The sequence below is a fragment of the Salvelinus namaycush genome, chromosome 32 (genome assembly GCF_016432855.1).
Source record: "Salvelinus namaycush isolate Seneca chromosome 32, SaNama_1.0, whole genome shotgun sequence".
Taxonomy (NCBI): Eukaryota; Metazoa; Chordata; class Actinopteri; order Salmoniformes; family Salmonidae; genus Salvelinus; species Salvelinus namaycush.
The window spans coordinates 17,467,040-17,484,352 of NC_052338.1; the positions used below are offsets into that span (position 1 = coordinate 17,467,040).

At 47.5% G+C, this 17,313-nt stretch overlaps 1 protein-coding gene across 1 annotated transcript in view; it reads left to right on the forward strand.

The window, feature by feature from the left end:
• LOC120027037 (retinoic acid receptor alpha-A-like) overlaps nt 1–17,313 on the forward strand; it is a 150,797-nt gene that overhangs the window by 127,879 nt on the left and 5,605 nt on the right. Inside the window, exon 5 of the mRNA XM_038971881.1 lies at nt 545–721. Within this exon, the coding sequence (XP_038827809.1) occupies nt 545–721 (177 nt within the window). The remainder of the gene's footprint in view (nt 1–544; nt 722–17,313) is intronic.

Genomic DNA, 17,313 nt, shown 5'->3' on the forward strand with positions numbered 1-17,313 from the left:
ATACAGTGAGATATAGTGTATTATTTATATACAGTGAGATATAGTGTATTATTTATATACAGTGAGATACAGTGTATTATTTATATACAGTGAGATACAGTGTATTATTTATATACAGTGAGATATAGTGTATTATTTATATACAGTGAGATATAGTGTATTATTTATATACAGTGAGATATAGTGAATGGGTGAAGACTGGAGATCATTAGCAACTCGTTGTCTCATCATGACGGTGCCTCTCGCCTGACTCTCTGTTTGTGTTTGTTTCTATGTGTGTGTGTGTGTCTGTGTGTCTCCGTGTGTGTGTGTGTGTCTCCGTGTGTGTGTCTGTGTGTCTCCGTGTGTGTGTGTGTGTGTGTGTGTGTGTGTCTCCGTGTGTGTGTCTCCGTGTGTCTGTGTGTCTCCGTGTGTGTGTCTGTGTGTCTCCGTGTGTCTGTGTGTCTCTGTGTGTGTGTCTGTGTGTCTCCGTGTGTGTGTGTGTCTCCGTGTGTGTGTGTGCATGCCTGCTAATGCATGAGTGTGTCCTCTCTCTCCCCTCCAGAAGTCGAGTGCGGAACAACGTGTGAGGCTGGACCTGGGCCTGTGGGATAAGTTCAGTGAGCTGGCTACTAAGTGCATTATAAAGATCGTGGAGTTTGCCAAACGAGTGCCTGGCTTCACAGGACTCACCATAGCTGACCAGATCACGCTGCTTAAAGCTGCCTGCCTTGACATACTGGTAAGGACTGACTGTCACACACACACACACAGAGATCACACTGATCCAAACTGCCTTCCTCGACATACTGGTACGTATCAGCAGTTTTCAAAGTAACACATCTCTTATGTACATACTTCATGCATTTATTCCTACAATGCATTCGGAAACTATTCACACCCCTTGACTTTTTCCACATTTTCTTACGTTACAGCCTTATTCTAAAATGTATTAAATATATTTTTTTCCTCATTGATCTGTACACAATACCCCATAATGACACAGCAAAAACAGGTTTACATTTTTTTCCTCAAATTTATACAAAATCAAAAAACAAAATATTACATTTACATAAGTGTTCAGACCCTTTACTCAGTACTTTGTTGAAGCACCTTTGGCAGCAATTACAGCCTTGAGTCTTGGGTATGAGGCGCGTTGCTGCACAGCTATTTTCAAGTCCGGGCTCTGGCTGGACCACTCTAGGACATTCAGAGACTTGTCCTGAAGCCACTCCTGCGTTGTCTTGGCTGCTTAGGGCCGTTGTCCTGTTGGGAGTTGAACCTTCGCCCCAGTCAAAGGTTCTGAGCACTCTGGAGCAGGTTTTCATCAAGGATCTCTCTCTGTACTTTGCTCCGTTCATCTTTAACTCGAGCCTGACTAGCCTCCCAGTCCCTGCCGCTGAAAAACATCCCCATAGCATGATGCTGCCACCATTATGCTTCACTGTAGGGATGGTGCCAGGTTTCCTCCAGATGTGACGCATGGCATTCAGGCCAAAGAGTTCAATCTTGGTTTCATCAGACCAGAGAATCTTGTTTCTCATGGTCTGAGAGTCCTTTAGGTGCCTTTTGGCAAATTCCAAGAGGGCTGTCATGTGTCTTTTACTGAGGAGTGGCTTCCGTTGGCCACTGTACCAGAAAGGCCTGATTGGTGGAGTGCTGCAGAGATGGTTGTCCTTCTGGAAGGTTCTCCCATCTCCACAGAGGAACTTTAGAGCTTTGTCACAGTGACCATTGAGTTCTTGGTCACCGCCCTTCTCCCCCGATTGCTCTGTTTGGCTGGGCGGCCAGCTGTAGGAAGAGTCTTGGTGGTTCCAAACTTCTTCCATTTAAGAATGATGGAGGCCACTGTGTTCTTGGAGAACACAGTGCTGCAGAAATGTTTTGGTACCCTTCCCCAGATCTGTACCTCGACACAATCCTGTCTCTGAGCTCTACGGACAATTCCTTCGACCTCATGGCTTGGCTTTTGCTCTGACATGCACTGTCAACTATATAGACAGGTGTGTGCCTTTCCAAATCAGGTCCAATCAACTGAATTTACCACAGGTGGACTCCAATCCAGTTATAGAAACATCTCAGGGATGATCAATGGAAACAGGATGCACCTGAGCTCAATTTCGAGTCTCATAGCAAAGGGACTGAACACTTACAGTTGAAGTCGGACGTTTACATACACCTTAGCCAAATACATTTAAACTCAATTTTTCACAATTCCTGACATTTATTCCTAGTAAAAATTCCCCGTCTTAGGTCAGTTAGCATCACCACTTTATTTTAAGAATGTGAAATGTCAGAATAATAGTAGAGAGAATTATTTATTTCAGCTTTTATTTATTTCATCACATTCCCAGTGGGTCAGAAGTTTACATACACTCAATTAGTATTTGGTAGCATTGCCTTTAAATTGTTTAACTTGGGTCAAACGTTTCAGGTAGCCTTCTTGCTCGCACACGCTTTTTCAGTTCTGCCCACAAACTTTCTATAGGATTGAGGTCAGGGCTTTGTGATGGCCACTCCAATACCTTGACCTTGTTGTCCTTAAGCCATTTTGTCACAACTTGGAAGTATGCTTGCGGTCATTGTCCATTTGGAAGACCCATTTGCGACCAAGCTTTAACTTCCTGACTGATGTCTTGAGATGTTGCTTCAATATATCCACATCATTTTCCTGCCTCATGATACCATCTATTTTATGAAGTACACTAGTCCCTCCTGCAGCAAAGCACCCCCACAACATGATGTTGCCACCCCCGTGCTTCACGGTTGGGATGGTGTTCTTCGGCTTGCAAGCCTCCCCATTTTTCCTCCGAACACAACGACGGTCATTAGGGCCAAACAGTTCTATTTTTGTTTCATCAGACCAGAGGCCATTTCTCCAAAAAGTATGATCTTTGTCCCCATGTGCAGTTTCAAACCGTAGTCTGGCTTTTTTATGGCTGTTTTGGAGCAGTGGCTTCTTCCTTGCTGAGCGGCCTTTCAGGTTATGTCGATATAGGACTCGTTTTACTGTGGATATAGATACCTTTGTACCTGTTTCCTCCAGCATCTTCACAAGGTTCTTCGCTGTTGTTCTGGGATTGATTTGCACTTTTCGCACCAAAGTACGTTCATCTCTAGGAGACAGAACGCGTCTCCTTCCTGAGCGTTATGACTGCGTGGTCCCATGGTGTTTATAGTTGCGTACTATTGTTTGTACAGATGAGCGTGGTACCTTCAGGCTCCCAAGGATGAACCAGACTTGTGGAGGTCTAAAAAAAGAATCTGAGGTCTTGGCTGATTTAAAAAATTTAAAATGTGAGGTCTTGGCTGATTTTCCCATGATGTCAAGCAATGACGATGATGCTGTGACACACCGCCCCAGACCATGACGGACCCTCCACCTCCAAATTGATCCCGCTCCAGAGTACAGGCCTCGGTGTAACGCTCATTCCTTTGACGATAAACGCGAATCCGACCATCACCCCTGGTGAGACAAAACCGTGACTCGTCAGTGAAGAGCACTTTTTGCCAGTCCTGTCTGGTCCAGCGACGGTGCGTTTGTGCCCATAGGCGATGTTGTTGCCGGTGATGTCTGGTGAGGACCTGCCTTACAACAGGCCTACAAGCCCTCAGTCCAGCCTCTCTCAGCCTATTGCGGACAGTCTGAGCACTGATGGAGGGATTGTGCGTTCCTGGTGTAACTCGGGCAGTTGTTGTTGCCATCCTGTACCTGTCCCGCAGGTGTGATGTTCGGATGTACCGATCCTGTGCATGTGTTGTTACACGTGGTCTGCCACTGCGAGGACGATCAGCTGTCCGTCCTGTCTCCCTGTAGCGCTGTCTTAGGCGTCTTACAGTACGGACATTGCAATTTATTGCCCTGGCCACATCTGCAGTCCTAATGCCTCCTTGCAGCATGCCTAAGGCATGTTCACGCAGATGAGCAGGGACCCTGGGCATCTTTCTTTTGGTGTTTTTCAGAGTCATTAGAAAGGCCTCTTTAGTGTCTTAAGTTTTCATAACTGTGACCTTAATTGCCTACCATCTGTAAGCTGTTAGTGTCTTAACGACCATTCCACAGGTGCATGTTCATTAATTGTTTATGGTTCATTGAACAAGCATGGGAAACAGTGTTTAAACGCTTTACAATGAAGAACTGTGAAGTTATTTGGATTTTTACGAATTATCTTTGAAAGACGAGTCCTTAAAAAGGGACGTTTCTTTTTTTGCTGAGTTTAGTAAGGCTAGTTTTAGGCCTCCATTTCAGGGTTCCTCAACTTCTGGTCCATGAACAGGGCCAGTCCCGTATGGTTAACTGACCCTGATTAAGTCACTTCTACAGGCTAGTTGTAATGTAAATGGACATCCAAGGAGGAAGGATAATACAGTAGTTTACCAATCTGTGCTACAGGAATAGTAGAGTCAGCCCCACTACTCAGTGTTCATTTTTGAAAATGTAATCACAGCAGTAATTGTGCTAGCCTAACAAATGACACTGATTAGCACTGTGACTCGATGCAGAAACACATAGCGTACCTTTACCACATAACCAAATGAGCAGGTTTCTATTTGATGACAAACGGTTTGGCCTAATTCCATCTGTACTGTTTAGTGTCTAGAGATCTCTGTTAACTGGGTTTGCTCTCTCCACTGAGGTAGCCAGTCAATAAGCTAAAACATACAGGGGGTTTAACCTCTGAACTTCCTCCCTAGAGTCCGGTCCTTAGACCTTATTGGTCGGTTCGTCCAGAAAGCCAATAGAAGAGCGGTTTAATTTATCGTGACGGTGGATCATTATGTAGAGGAGCCATCCTTAATCAAAGTACATTTGGTTAGTGTTTCTCAGACGTTACTCAGTTCCAAAGCTCATTAAGGATGGATTGAAAGACCTGTTAGTCTTTTTCTGCAGTGAGTTTGAGTGAGGACTGTTGTTCATGTTTGTTTGGGTTGCTTGCTGTATGTTTTTCTGGAGCAGGGATATGAATACGGGGGAGCACAGTGTTAGCAGACTGCCGCTGGCTGAGTGTTTGTTTGGGAGTAGTGCAGTCGAGTGCTAATGTGCCCTCAGTAACGAGACAGAGAAGAGAAGCAAAGAGGGAGAGAGAGGGAGGAGAGAGAGGGAGGAGAAAGGGGGAGAGGAAGGAGGAAGGGGGAGAGAGAAGGAGGAGTAAGGGGGCGAGAGAGGGAGGAGAAAGAGGGAGAGAGAGGGGTGGATTGTCTCAAGCTCCAGTCATGTTTATTTTGTAATATTTTTTTATTTAACTCTCTCCATGTGTCTCTCTCTCTCTCTCTCTGTCTCTCTGTCTCTCTCTCTCTTTCTCTCTCTGTCTCTCTCTCTGTCTCTCTCTCTCTCTGTCTCTGTCTCTGTCTCTCTCTCTCTGTCTCTCTCTCTCTCTCTCTCTCTCTCTCTCGTCGGAGTGCATGCTGGGAGTGAGTCGTCAAGCAGGAGTGATTGTGAGAGCGACTGGAATTCTTTTCACTCTATTGGGTTTTGGTATGTATATATATATATATTGATTAGTTTAGTTGTTTTAAGGGTATCTTGTCTAACTATCACTAAGCACGTATAGGGGTGGTGGGATCGTTGAGGTTGGTTTTCGCGAGGGCACAACCAGCGGGTGGGGCTGGTTGCAATGGCCACTCGTGGAAGTTTGGAGTTTGAAAAACTTAGTCGGCGGCATGGAGTAAAGATTCCTGCTGCGGCCGGGTGTTCAGTGGAAGAATGTAGCTTGGCTGTGGGTGCTATCATTGGGTATGATAGCATCAAATCAGCCTCAAGGATGAATAGCGCTGTAGTGATATTCTTAGATTCCATTGAAAAGGTGAATAAGATGGTTGAGAGGGGTGTTGTGTTGCGGGAGACACAGACGCCGGTATTTCCGCTTAAGAATCCGGCGAAGAAAGTTATACTGTCTAACGTGCCACCATTTGTTAGAGATGAAGTGTTGGAGCGAGAGTTATCTCGTCATGGTCAAATCGTATCTACAATAAAGAAGGTTCTGTTTGGATGCAAATCTCCGTTGCTGAAACATGTCGTGTCTCATAGGAGACAAGTGCATATGATCTTAAAAAAGGACGTTGATGAACTGAATTTAGCGTTCAGTTTTAAGATTGATGGATTTGATTATGTCTTCTACGCTTCTACTGAATCAATGAAATGCTTTGGCTGTGGAAGAGAGGGGCATTTGGTGCGTAGTTGTCCCGAGAATGAGCGCGCAGAGTCCGGTAGTAGCTCTAGTGCTGGTGCAGCTAACGCATCACCGCGAAGGGATGAACATGCTAAGGGTGCAGGGGAAGGGAGAAGGTGGGCAGATGTGGTTGGAAAAGTAGGAGAGGAAGGCATTGTGGATACGGGGGCAATTGTGGTAGATCAGAACAAAGAGGGAGGGGAAACAGTCGGTGAGATTGCGACTGCCGTCGCTGAGGTGGTGCTGGAAAATGAAATTGGAGGTAAAGAGGAGATTGAAATAACGGAAAAGGAAGCAGCTGTTTTCAAAGTACCGAGGAGTAAGAGGAAGAATTTAAGGGGTGGTGAAGGGTCTAATTCTAAGAGGAAGGTAGAGATTGATAAATCAGTTGAGGATGAACAGGTTGTAGAGATGGTGGAGTTTTCTTCTGGGGAGGATAGCGAGAGTGAGTCATCTGACGCGTCACAACAAAATAGCGAGATAAATGGGGTGGAAGGGAGGTATGGGATTAAGAAGGTACGTCAATTTCTGAAGTTGACAAAAGGGAAGAAATATATGCAGGATTACAATATAACAGATTTTTTCCCTGGAAGTGAATTGTTTATTGAATCAGCAAAGTCTCTGATGTCAAAAATTACAGGGGGAGGTTTGACAAGCCCTGAAATTGCTAGACTCAAGAAAGTGGTCACGAGAGTGATAAGTGATGTAAATTCTAAAGAAAATGAAAGAGTTCAGTTGCAGTTTTAACTCTGTAAAGAGATGTGGTGTCTGTATCTTCCTCTGTATATTTTTTTCATCCATGAGCAGTTTTAAGATTTCTTCTTTAAACGTAAATGGGGCAAGAGATGGTAAAAAAAGAGCCATAGTGTATGAGTTAATTAGGGGAAAGGGAAGTGACATAAATTTTCTACAAGAAACGCATAGTAATTTGGAAAATGTTATGTTATGTGGCAACAGGAGTGGGGGGAGGACAGTGGTGTGTAGTCATAAAAACTCAAAAAGTGGGGGTGTGGCTATCTTGTTCTCAAAAGGGTTTTTGCCGTTGTCATATGAGGTTGAAGAGGTAGTTGAGGGGAGGTTATTAAAAGTTAGAGCAAGGTATGAAAACATCACTATGTGTCTGATAAATGTATATGCCCCAGTGGTGGCAGTTGAGAGGGTATGTTTTTTAGAGACATTATCAAATACCATTGAGAAATGTAACAATGAAGATTATTTATTTATTGCTGGGGATTTTAACTGCACAGTCAGCGATTTAGATAGAAATCATCAAGAACCTCATATAGCCTCAAGGACTTTTTTAAAACGCCTCATTGTAACACATGAACTGTGTGATATTTGGCGGAGTCAACATGGAGGCACAAGGCAGTACACCTGGGCGCATGTGAGAGAGAACACCATCTCTATGGCCAGGTTAGATAGGTTTTATTGTTTTGAGCATCAATCTCAGGTCTGTAAATCAAGTGTGATAACCCCAGTGGGATTTTCTGATCATTGTTTAATAACAGAGGTGGTGTTCATTAACGATGTAAAACCCAAAAGCGCATATTGGCATTTTAATATAAATTTATTGAGTGATGCTCACTTCAGGAAATGTTTTAGTTTTTTCTGGGAGAGGTGGAGGTCTCAAAAGGCCAGTTTTGTATCCCTTCAACAGTGGTGGGATATAGGGAAAATCCAGATTCAACAATTCTGTAATCAATACACGAGGAATGTCACCAAGGATATCACCAGATCAATGAAAGCCCTAGAGTTTGAAATAGTGGAACTCATGACGTTGGTTGAGACCACAGGAGATCGAGGCCATAATCAGGCCCTCAAGAGGAAAAAAGCTGCATTGGCAGACCTGCTGGGTATCAGAGCACAGGGGGCATTGGTGAGAAGTAAGTTTCAGGGAATCTCTGAAATGGATGCCTCATCCAAATTTTTCTTTGGTTTAGAGAAAAAGAATGGACAAAGAAAAATTATTCATTGTCTCAAATCAGCTGTTGGACAAGAGCTCACTAGCCCTAGTGAAATTAGAAAGAGGGCAGTAGAGTTCTATGCTGAGCTCTACAAGTGTGAGTACAAAGAGGATAAAACAGTGACACAGCAGTTCCTTGATGGGCTCCCACAGGTGGCTGCAGAAGCTCAGGTTGAGCTTGAGCAACCATTGTCTTTGCAGGAGTTATACATTGCATTAAAAGGCATGGAAAATGGAAGGGCACCAGGCATTGATGGGCTTCCCGTTGACTTTTTTAAGTCTTTTTGGGCTATGTTGGGAGAGGATTGGCTAGCAGTAGTTAATGATAGTTTAACCGTAGGGTTACTACCAATAAGCTGCAGAAGGGCTGTCCTAACCCTACTGCCCAAAAAGGGTGACCCTAGGGAGGTGAAGAACTGGAGGCCGGTGGCTTTATTGTGCACTGATTATAAGATCTTGTCAAAGGCTTTGTCCAACAGACTGAGGGAGGTGATGGGGCAAATCATACATACGGACCAGTCCTACTGTGTTCCTGGCAGGCAGATAGGGGATAACATTTCTCTGATTCGTGATTTTTTGGACGTCTCTAGGGCTATTGGGTTGGATGCTGGTCTAATTTCAATTGATCAGGAAAAGGCATTTGACCGAGTTGAACATCAATATTTATGGCACACGTTTGAGGCGTTTGGGTTCAGCTCTGGTTTTATTGCCATGATAAAGGTGATATATGGTGACATTGAAAGTGTATTGAAAGTTAACGGTGGTTTGAGTGCTCCTTTTAAAGTGTGTAGAGGTATTAGGCAGGGATGTTCTTTGTCAGGAATGTTATATGCCATTGCTATAGAGCCACTACTAAATAGCATTAGAAGTCGCATTGAAGGGGTGTACCTTTCAGAGGATATTCCTCCTATTCGTCTCTCAGCCTATGCTGATGATGTAGTTATTTTAGTGAAAAATCAAGCGGAGGTGGATAGTTTGAGTCTAATGGTTGATCGTTTTAGGGGAATATCTTCTGCAAAGGTAAATTGGGAAAAGAGTTGTGCTTTACAGATTGGAGAATGGTCTGGAGGGATCATGGCTTTGCCAGGGGGGCTGGAATGGTGTAAGGGAGGTTTTAAGTATCTTGGAGTGTACCTAGGAGATGAGGGGACTATGGAAAAAAATTGGATTGGGGTGGTTGAAATGGTGGAAGGGAGGATGAGGAGATGGCGTTGGTTGCTATCTCGTATGTCATATAGGGGGCGCACTATTATAGTTAACAATGTGATTGCCTCTGCACTGTGGCATCGGTTGTCAGTTTTAGAACCACCATCTGGCCTTCTGGCTAAGATACAGGCAATTATTGTGGATTTCTTTTGGGATAAATATCACTGGGTTCCACAAAGTGTTTTGTATTTGTCAAAAGAGGAGGGGGGACAAGGTCTTGTACATCTTGCTAGTAGGGCTGCTGCTTTCCGGTTTCAGTTTATTCAAAGGTTGCTTTATGGACCGGAAAATGTGGTGTGGAGAGGGTGGGCAGGTCTTGTATTACAGCGGGTTGGAGGATTAGGTTTAAAGAAGGCTTTATTTCTGATTGATAGTAGCCAGATTTCTAGGGAGGGAGTACCTCCGTTTTACAGAGGCCTTCTCAGAGTGTGGAGCATAATGAAGGTGTCCAGACGAACTTCAGCGGAGTCAGTGCATTGGCTGTTGGAGGAACTTCTGGTGTATGGGGCAAGACTGGATTGTACAACTGCAGCTGTTCCACATTTCTCCAAGATTCTGGTGAAGGGCAAAATCATCACCTTAAAACAGTTAATGGCCATGGCTGGGCCCGCCTTAATGGATGGAAGACGGGTGGCTGAACATTTGGGGGTGAGGTCGGAAAGGATTGTCGGACAAATGCTGGGAAGCTGCAGGAAGGCTGTCAGCGGAAGAGTGGGGTATGCTTAATAGCCACAAGAAGAAGGTAAAAGATGAAGACGTCTCATTTCCAAGACTAGGGATTACACCAAATATCCCAGAGTCAGAAAGAAAGGCGTTATTGCTGGATTTGAGAGGGTTGGAGGAGGTGGGTTTGGATGAGGTGAATGGGAAGGACTTGTATAGGGGGTGTGTCAAGGTGTTGAATAAAGATAAATTGAAAAATAGAAAAGACACTCCATGGAGGGTAAAATTGGGCATTGATGACAAGGTAAAGCCAGCATGGAGAGCACTGTACAAGCCACCGTTACAAAAGGGTACTGGTGATATGCAATGGAGGGTTTTACATGGCATCATTGCAGTTAATCTGCAATTTTGTATCTGTTATTAACTCAGATGTTAGAGATGGATGTCCTTTTTGTAATATAAGAGAAACCATTTTTCACTGTTTTATGGAGTGTAAGAGGATAAAACCTCTATTGGAAATGCTGGAATCTTTGTTTAAAGCTGTAGGGGAGATTTTCAATAACACTGTTTTTATTTTGGGGTTTCAATATAGTAAGCAACAGAAAAGAAAATGTCAACTGTTAAATTTTATTTTGGGACAAGCTAAGATGTCAATTTTTCTGAGTAGGAAACATAAGATAGAAACGGGATATGGGCAGGATGTAAGATGTGTTTTTAAAGGATTAGTGAAAGCAAGAATAAAAGTGGATTTTGAGTTCTTCTCAGCTGTAAAAGATCTCCCATTGTTTGAGGAGAAGTGGGCCTACGAAGGAGCGCTTTGTTTTGTAGAGGAGGGGAAATTATTTTTTGTTGATGAAATAAGTTGAATGTATATGTTCTTTTGTATTTTTATTTTATTTATTTTGTTTAGGAATTACATTTGTTGTTTCATTTCTGAAAAGGCAGTGTGTCATTATTTATGTTAACACTTGAGTATAAAATAAAGGTTTTATAAAAACAAAAAAAACTCTGTAACGGTGTTCCTCCTCCTCTTCATCCGAAGAGGAGGAGCATGGATTGAACCAAGGCGCAGCGTTGTGAAATGACATGATTTATTAAACAAGACGAAAAAACGAACTACACTTGAATAATTAACAAAACAAATAAACGATGTAGACAGACCTGGACGACGAACTTACATGAAACACGAAGAACGCAATAACAGGAAAACTGACTACACAAAAACCGAACGAACAAACATACCGAGAACAGTCCCATGTGGCGTAACATACAGACACTGACACAGGAGACAACCACCCACAACAAACAGTGTGAAAACACCTACCTTAATATGACTCTCAATCAGAGGAAACGACACACACCTGCCTCTAATTGAGAGCCATATTAGGTACCCATTAACCAACATAGAAACAGAAAACATAGACTGCCCACCCAAACTCACGTCCTGACCAACTAACACATACAAAACTAACAGAAAACAGGTCAGGAACGTGACATAACCCCCCCCTTAAGGTGCGAACTCCGGGCGCACCAGCACAAAGTCTAGGGGAGGGTCTGGGTGGGCATCTGACCACGGTGGTGGCTCAGGCTCAGGGCGAGGTCCCCACCCCACCATAGTCAATCCCATCTTACATCTCCCCCTTAGAATGACCACCCTCTCTCTCCACCCACCTAATATAAGGGGCAACACCAAGACAAGGTAGCTCAGGACAGCGAGGTAGGTCGAGATAGAGAGGTAGCTCAGGATAGAGAGGTAGCTCAGGATAGAGAGATAGCTCAGGATAGAGGGGCAACTCCGGACTGAAAGGCAGCTCCGGACAGAGAGACAGCTCTGGACTGAGGGGCAGTTCCGGATTACTGGCAGCTCCGGGCTGGCTGACGGCTCTGGACGCTCATGGCTGGCTGACGGCTCTGGACGCTCATGGCTGGCTGACGGCTCTGGACGCTCATGGCTGGCTGACGGCTCTGGACGCTCATGGCTGGCTGACGGCTCTGGACGCTCATGGCTGGCTGGCGGCTCTGGACGCTCATGGCTCACTGGCGGCTCTTGACGCTCATGGCTCACTGGCGGCTCTTGACGCTCATGGCTCACTGACGGCTCTGGCAGATCCTGTCTGGTTGGCGGCTCTGGCAGATCCTGTCTGGTTGGCGGCTCTGGCAGATCCTGTCTGGTTGGCGGCTCTGGCAGATCCTGTCTGGTTGGCGGCTCTGGCAGATCCTGACTGACGAATGGCTCTAGCGGCTCCTGACTGACTAACGGCTCTGACGGCTCGGGACAGACGGGCGGCTCTAATGGCTCGGGACAGACGGATGGCTCAGACGGCGCTGGGGAGACGGATGGCTCAGACGGCGCTGGGGAGACGGATGGCTCAGATGGCGCTGAGGAGACGGATGGCTCAGATGGCGCTGCGGAGACGGATGGCTCAGATGGCGCTGCGGAGACGGATGGCTCAGATGGCGCTGCGGAGACGGATGGCTCAGACTGATCCTGTCTGGCGGAAGGCTTTGGCTGCTCCTGTCTGGCGGAAGGCTCTAGCGGCTCCTGTCTGGCGGAAGGCTCTAGCGGCTCCTGTCTGGCGGAAGGCTCTGTAGGCTCATGGCAGACGGGCGGCTTTGAAGGCTCAATACAGACGGGCAGTTCATGCGGCACTTCGCAGACGGACAGTTCAGGCGCCGTTGGGCAGACGGCAGACTCTGGCCGGCTGAGACGCACTGTAGGCCTGGTGCGTGGTGCCGGAACTGGAGGCACCGGACTGGAGACACGCACTTCAAGCCTAGTGCGGGGAGCAGGGACAGGGCACACTGGACTCTCAAAGCGTACTATTTGCCTGGTGCGTGGTACCGGCACTGGTGGCACCAGGCTGAGGGCACGCACATCAGGACGAGTACGGGGAGAAGGAAAACAGTGTGTACAGGGCTCTGGAGACGCACAGGTGGCTTAGTGCGTGGTGCCGGAACTGGAGGCACTGGGCTGGAGACACGCACCATAGGGAGAGTGCGTGGAGGAGGAACAGGGCTCTGGAGACGCACTGGAAGCCTGGTGCGTAGTGTAGGCACTGGTGGTACTGGGCTGGGGCGGGGAGGTGGCGCCGGAAATACCGGACCGTGCAGGCGTACTGGTTCCCTTGAGCACCGAGCCTGCCCAACCTTACCTGGTTGAATGCTCCCCGTCGCCCTACCCGTGCGGGGAGGTGGAATAACCCGCACCGGGCTATGTAGGCGAACCGGGGACACCATGCGTAAGGCTGGTGCCATGTATGCCGGCCCGAGGAGACGCACTGGAGACCAGACGCGTTGAGCCGGCTTCATGACACCTGGCTCAATGCCCAATCTAGCCCTACCAGTGCGGGGAGGTAGAATAACCCGCACCGGGCTATGAACACGTACAGGAGACACCGTGCGCTCTACTGCGTAACACGGTGTTCGCCCGTACTCCCGCTCTCCACGGTTAGCCTGGGAAGTGGGCGCAGGTCTCCTACCTGCCCTCGGCCCACTACCTCTTAGCCCCCCCCCAAGAAATTTTTGGGGTTTCTTCACGGGCTTCCGTGCTAGCCGCGTACCTTCATAAATCCGGTTTTGAGCTTCATTCTCCGGTTTCCAGCCACGTCTCTTTGCTGCCTCCTCATACCACCGCTCCTGGGCTCGCGCTGCTTCCATCTCCTCACGAGCGCGGCGATATTCCCCAATGTGCGCCCAGTGTCCTTCTCCCTCTAATACTTCCTCCCAAGTCCATGAGTCCTGATCTCTTGGCCGCTGCTCGAACTCACGCTGCTTGGTTCTGGATCGGTGGGTGGTTCTGTAACGGTGTTCCTCCTCCTCTTCATCCGAAGAGGAGGAGCATGGATTGAACCAAGGCGCAGCGTTGTGAAATGACATGATTTATTAAACAAGACGAAAAAACGAACTACACTTGAATAATTAACAAAACAAATAAACGATGTAGACAGACCTGGATGACGAACTTACATGAAACACGAAGAACGCAATAACAGGAAAACTGACTACACAAAAACCGAACGAACAAACATACCGAGAACAGTCCCATGTGGCGTAACATACAGACACTGACACAGGAGACAACCACCCACAACAAACAGTGTGAAAACACCTACCTTAATATAACTCTCAATCAGAGGAAACGACACACACCTGCCTCTAATTGAGAGCCATATTAGGTACCCATTAACCAACATAGAAACAGAAAACATAGACTGCCCACCCAAACTCACGTCCTGACCAACTAACACATACAAAACTAACAGAAAACAGGTCAGGAACGTGACACTCTCTCTCTCTCTCTCTCTCTGTCTCTCTCTCTGTCTCTCTCTCTCTGACTCTATGAGACTCAGTCAGCTCCTTGCATCAAGCACATCTTATCTACTTCCCTGATCGCTCTACTCCAATTTACTGACAACTTTTGCTTCTTCTCTCCTTCGCTCTCTCGCTCCTCAGCTCAGACCCCCCGGCAGTATGCCTGACCTGAAAGGGCCCTTCTCTCTCTCTTCACTGGGAGCTCACAGCACAGCAGCTACAATAGTGTCACTGTTCAGCGCCCAGGGTTAGTGAGTAATCATGTATCATGGGGGTAGTATTTATTAAAGTAGTATTGACTATTTAATAGATTTAGTGAAGTAAATGTCATGATGAATGTGAATATTATGTAATCCCTGTAGCTGTTCTGTACAGCGACTGCAGTGTAAATGGATAGATGTTATCCTACAGGTTCATATCATCAGTGTTATTGTGGTGTTTCCTGTGGTCTAGATTAGCAGTGGCCGTATTACAGTATCACTTCCTGGTGTGATGAGAACTGTTGCCACACTGATTAGATGGGGGGATTTGCAGTAATGCTGGATGGATTTGTTTGCTATGACTATGCGGTATTTGTCAAATGTGACAACCCACTGGGTACAGACGTCAATTCAACGTCTATTCCACGTGGAAACAACATTGATTCAACCAGTGTGTGTCCAGTGGGAAGCCACTGGAGTTGAAGAGGTGAGAAGTTGAAGTCCTGCTTAGATCACTCTCTCTCACACACACCCTGACAGGTTTCTACAGTGAAGGACGCGCCCTGCGTATTGTGTTCTAGATCTGGGCGAGCAAGTGTGTGAAGAAGGAACACACGGTTTGTGTGTGTGTGTGTGTGTGTGTGTGTGTGTGTGTGTGTGTGTGTGTGTGTGTGTGTGTGTGTGTGTGTGTGTGTGTGTGTGTGTGTGTGTGTGTGTGTGTGTGTGTGTGTGTGTGTGTGTGTGTGTGTGTGTGTGGGGTGAAGAGACAGGCAGTGTCAACCTTTGAAGCCAATTGAGTGGCGCTGACAGCTAGTGAGTGTGTGTGTGTGTGTGTGTGTGTGTGTGTGTGTGTGTGTGTGTGTGTGTGTGTGTGAGTGCGCCGACAGTGAGTGGCAGGAGCGTCCGCAAAATGAAACAGAATAAAACATGCTGGCTGGCGGAGACTCAAACACCGGCTGGTCAGACACACACACACACATACACACACACACACCGTGTATAGCTGTACAATACAGAAGCAAGCACACAGACACACTGAGGTTTTTCCTCCTCAAGGTCATGATCATAGTGGTGGTTTCTCTTTTTAGTCTTTGTTGGCTGTGGAACGTGTCAGTCCTAGCTACAGGTATATAGTATAACTAGTGCATAGCCTTGTCCCTAGCCTCTGTGGGCTTCACTTTGAGTTTGTCTTTCTACTCTTTACAAGCCCCGTCGTGACACTCTCCTCCGTCTTACTGTCCCTCTCTCCTCTCCTCCCCCTGACTGTCCCTCTCTCCTCTCCTCCGTCTTACTGTCCCCCTCTCCTCCCTCTTACTGTCCCTCTCTCCTCTCCTCCGTCTTACTGTCCTTCTCTCGTCTCCTCCCCCTGACTGTCCCTCTCTCCTCTCCTCCACCTGACTGTCCCTCTCTCCTCTCCTCCGTCTTACTGTTCCTCTCTCCTCCCTCTTACTGTTCCTCTCTCCTCTCCTCCGTCTTACTGTCCCTCTCTCCTCTCCTCCGTCTTACTGTTCCTCTCTCCTCTCCTCCCCCTGACTGTCCCTCTCTCCTCTCCTCCACCTGACTGTCCCTCTCTCCTCTCCTCCGTCTTACTGTTCCTCTCTCCTCTCCTCCCTCTTACTGTTCCTCCCCCCTCTCCTCCGTCTTAATGTCCCTCTCTCCTCTCCTCCATCTTACTGTCCCTCTTTCCGCTCCACCCCCTGACTGTCCCTCTCTCCTCTCCTCCCCCTGACTGTCCCCCTCTCCTCCGTCTTACTGTCCCTCTCTCCTCTCCTCCGTCTTACTGTTCCTCTCTCCTCTCCTCCCTCTTACTGTTCCTCTCTCCTCTCCTCCGTCTTACTGTCCCTCTCTCCTCTCCTCCGTCTTAATGTCCCTCTCTCCTCTCCTCCCTCTTACTGTCCCTCTTTCCGCTCCTCCGTCTTACTGTCCCTCTCTCCTCTCCTCCGTCTTACTGTCCCTCTCTCCTCTCCTCCGTCTTACTGTCCCTCTCTCCTCTCCTCCGTCTTAATGTCCCTCTCTCCTCTCCTCCCTCTTACTGTCCCTCTTTCCGCTCCTCCCCCTGACTGTCCCTCTCTCCTCTCCACCCCCTGACTGTCCCTCTCTCCTCTCCTCCGTCTTACTGTCCCTCTCTCCTCCCTCTTACTGTTCCTCTCTCCTCTCCTCCCTCTTACTGTCCCTCTTTCCGCTCCACCCCCTGACTGTCCCTCTCTCCTCTCCTCCCCCTGACTGTCCCCCTCTCCTCCGTCTTACTGTCCCTCTCTCCTCTCCTCCGTCTTACTGTTCCTCTCTCCTCTCCTTCCTCTTACTGTTCCTCTCTCCTCTCCTCCGTCTTACTGTCCCTCTCTCCTCTCCTCCGTCTTAATGTCCCTCTCTCCTCTCCTCCCTCTTACTGTCCCTCTTTCCGCTCCTCCGTCTTACTGTCCCTCTCTCCTCTCCTCCGTCTTACTGTCCCTCTCTCCTCTCCTCCGTCTTACTGTCCCTCTCTCCTCTCCTCCGTCTTAATGTCCCTCTCTCCTCTCCTCCCTCTTACTGTCCCTCTTTCCGCTCCTCCCCCTGACTGTCCCTCTCTCCTCTCCACCCCCTGACTGTCCCTCTCTCCTCTCCTCCGTCTTACTGTCCCTCTCTCCTCCCTCTTACTGTTCCTCTCTCCTCTCCTCCCTCTTACTGTTCCTCTCTGCTCTCCTCCGTCTTACTGTTCCTCTCTCCTCTCCTCCGTCTTACTGTCCCTCTCTCCGCTCCTCCCCCTGACTGTCCCTCTCTCCTTTCCTCCGTCTTACTATCCCTCTCTCCTCTCCTCCGTCTTACTGTCCCTCTCTCCTCTCCT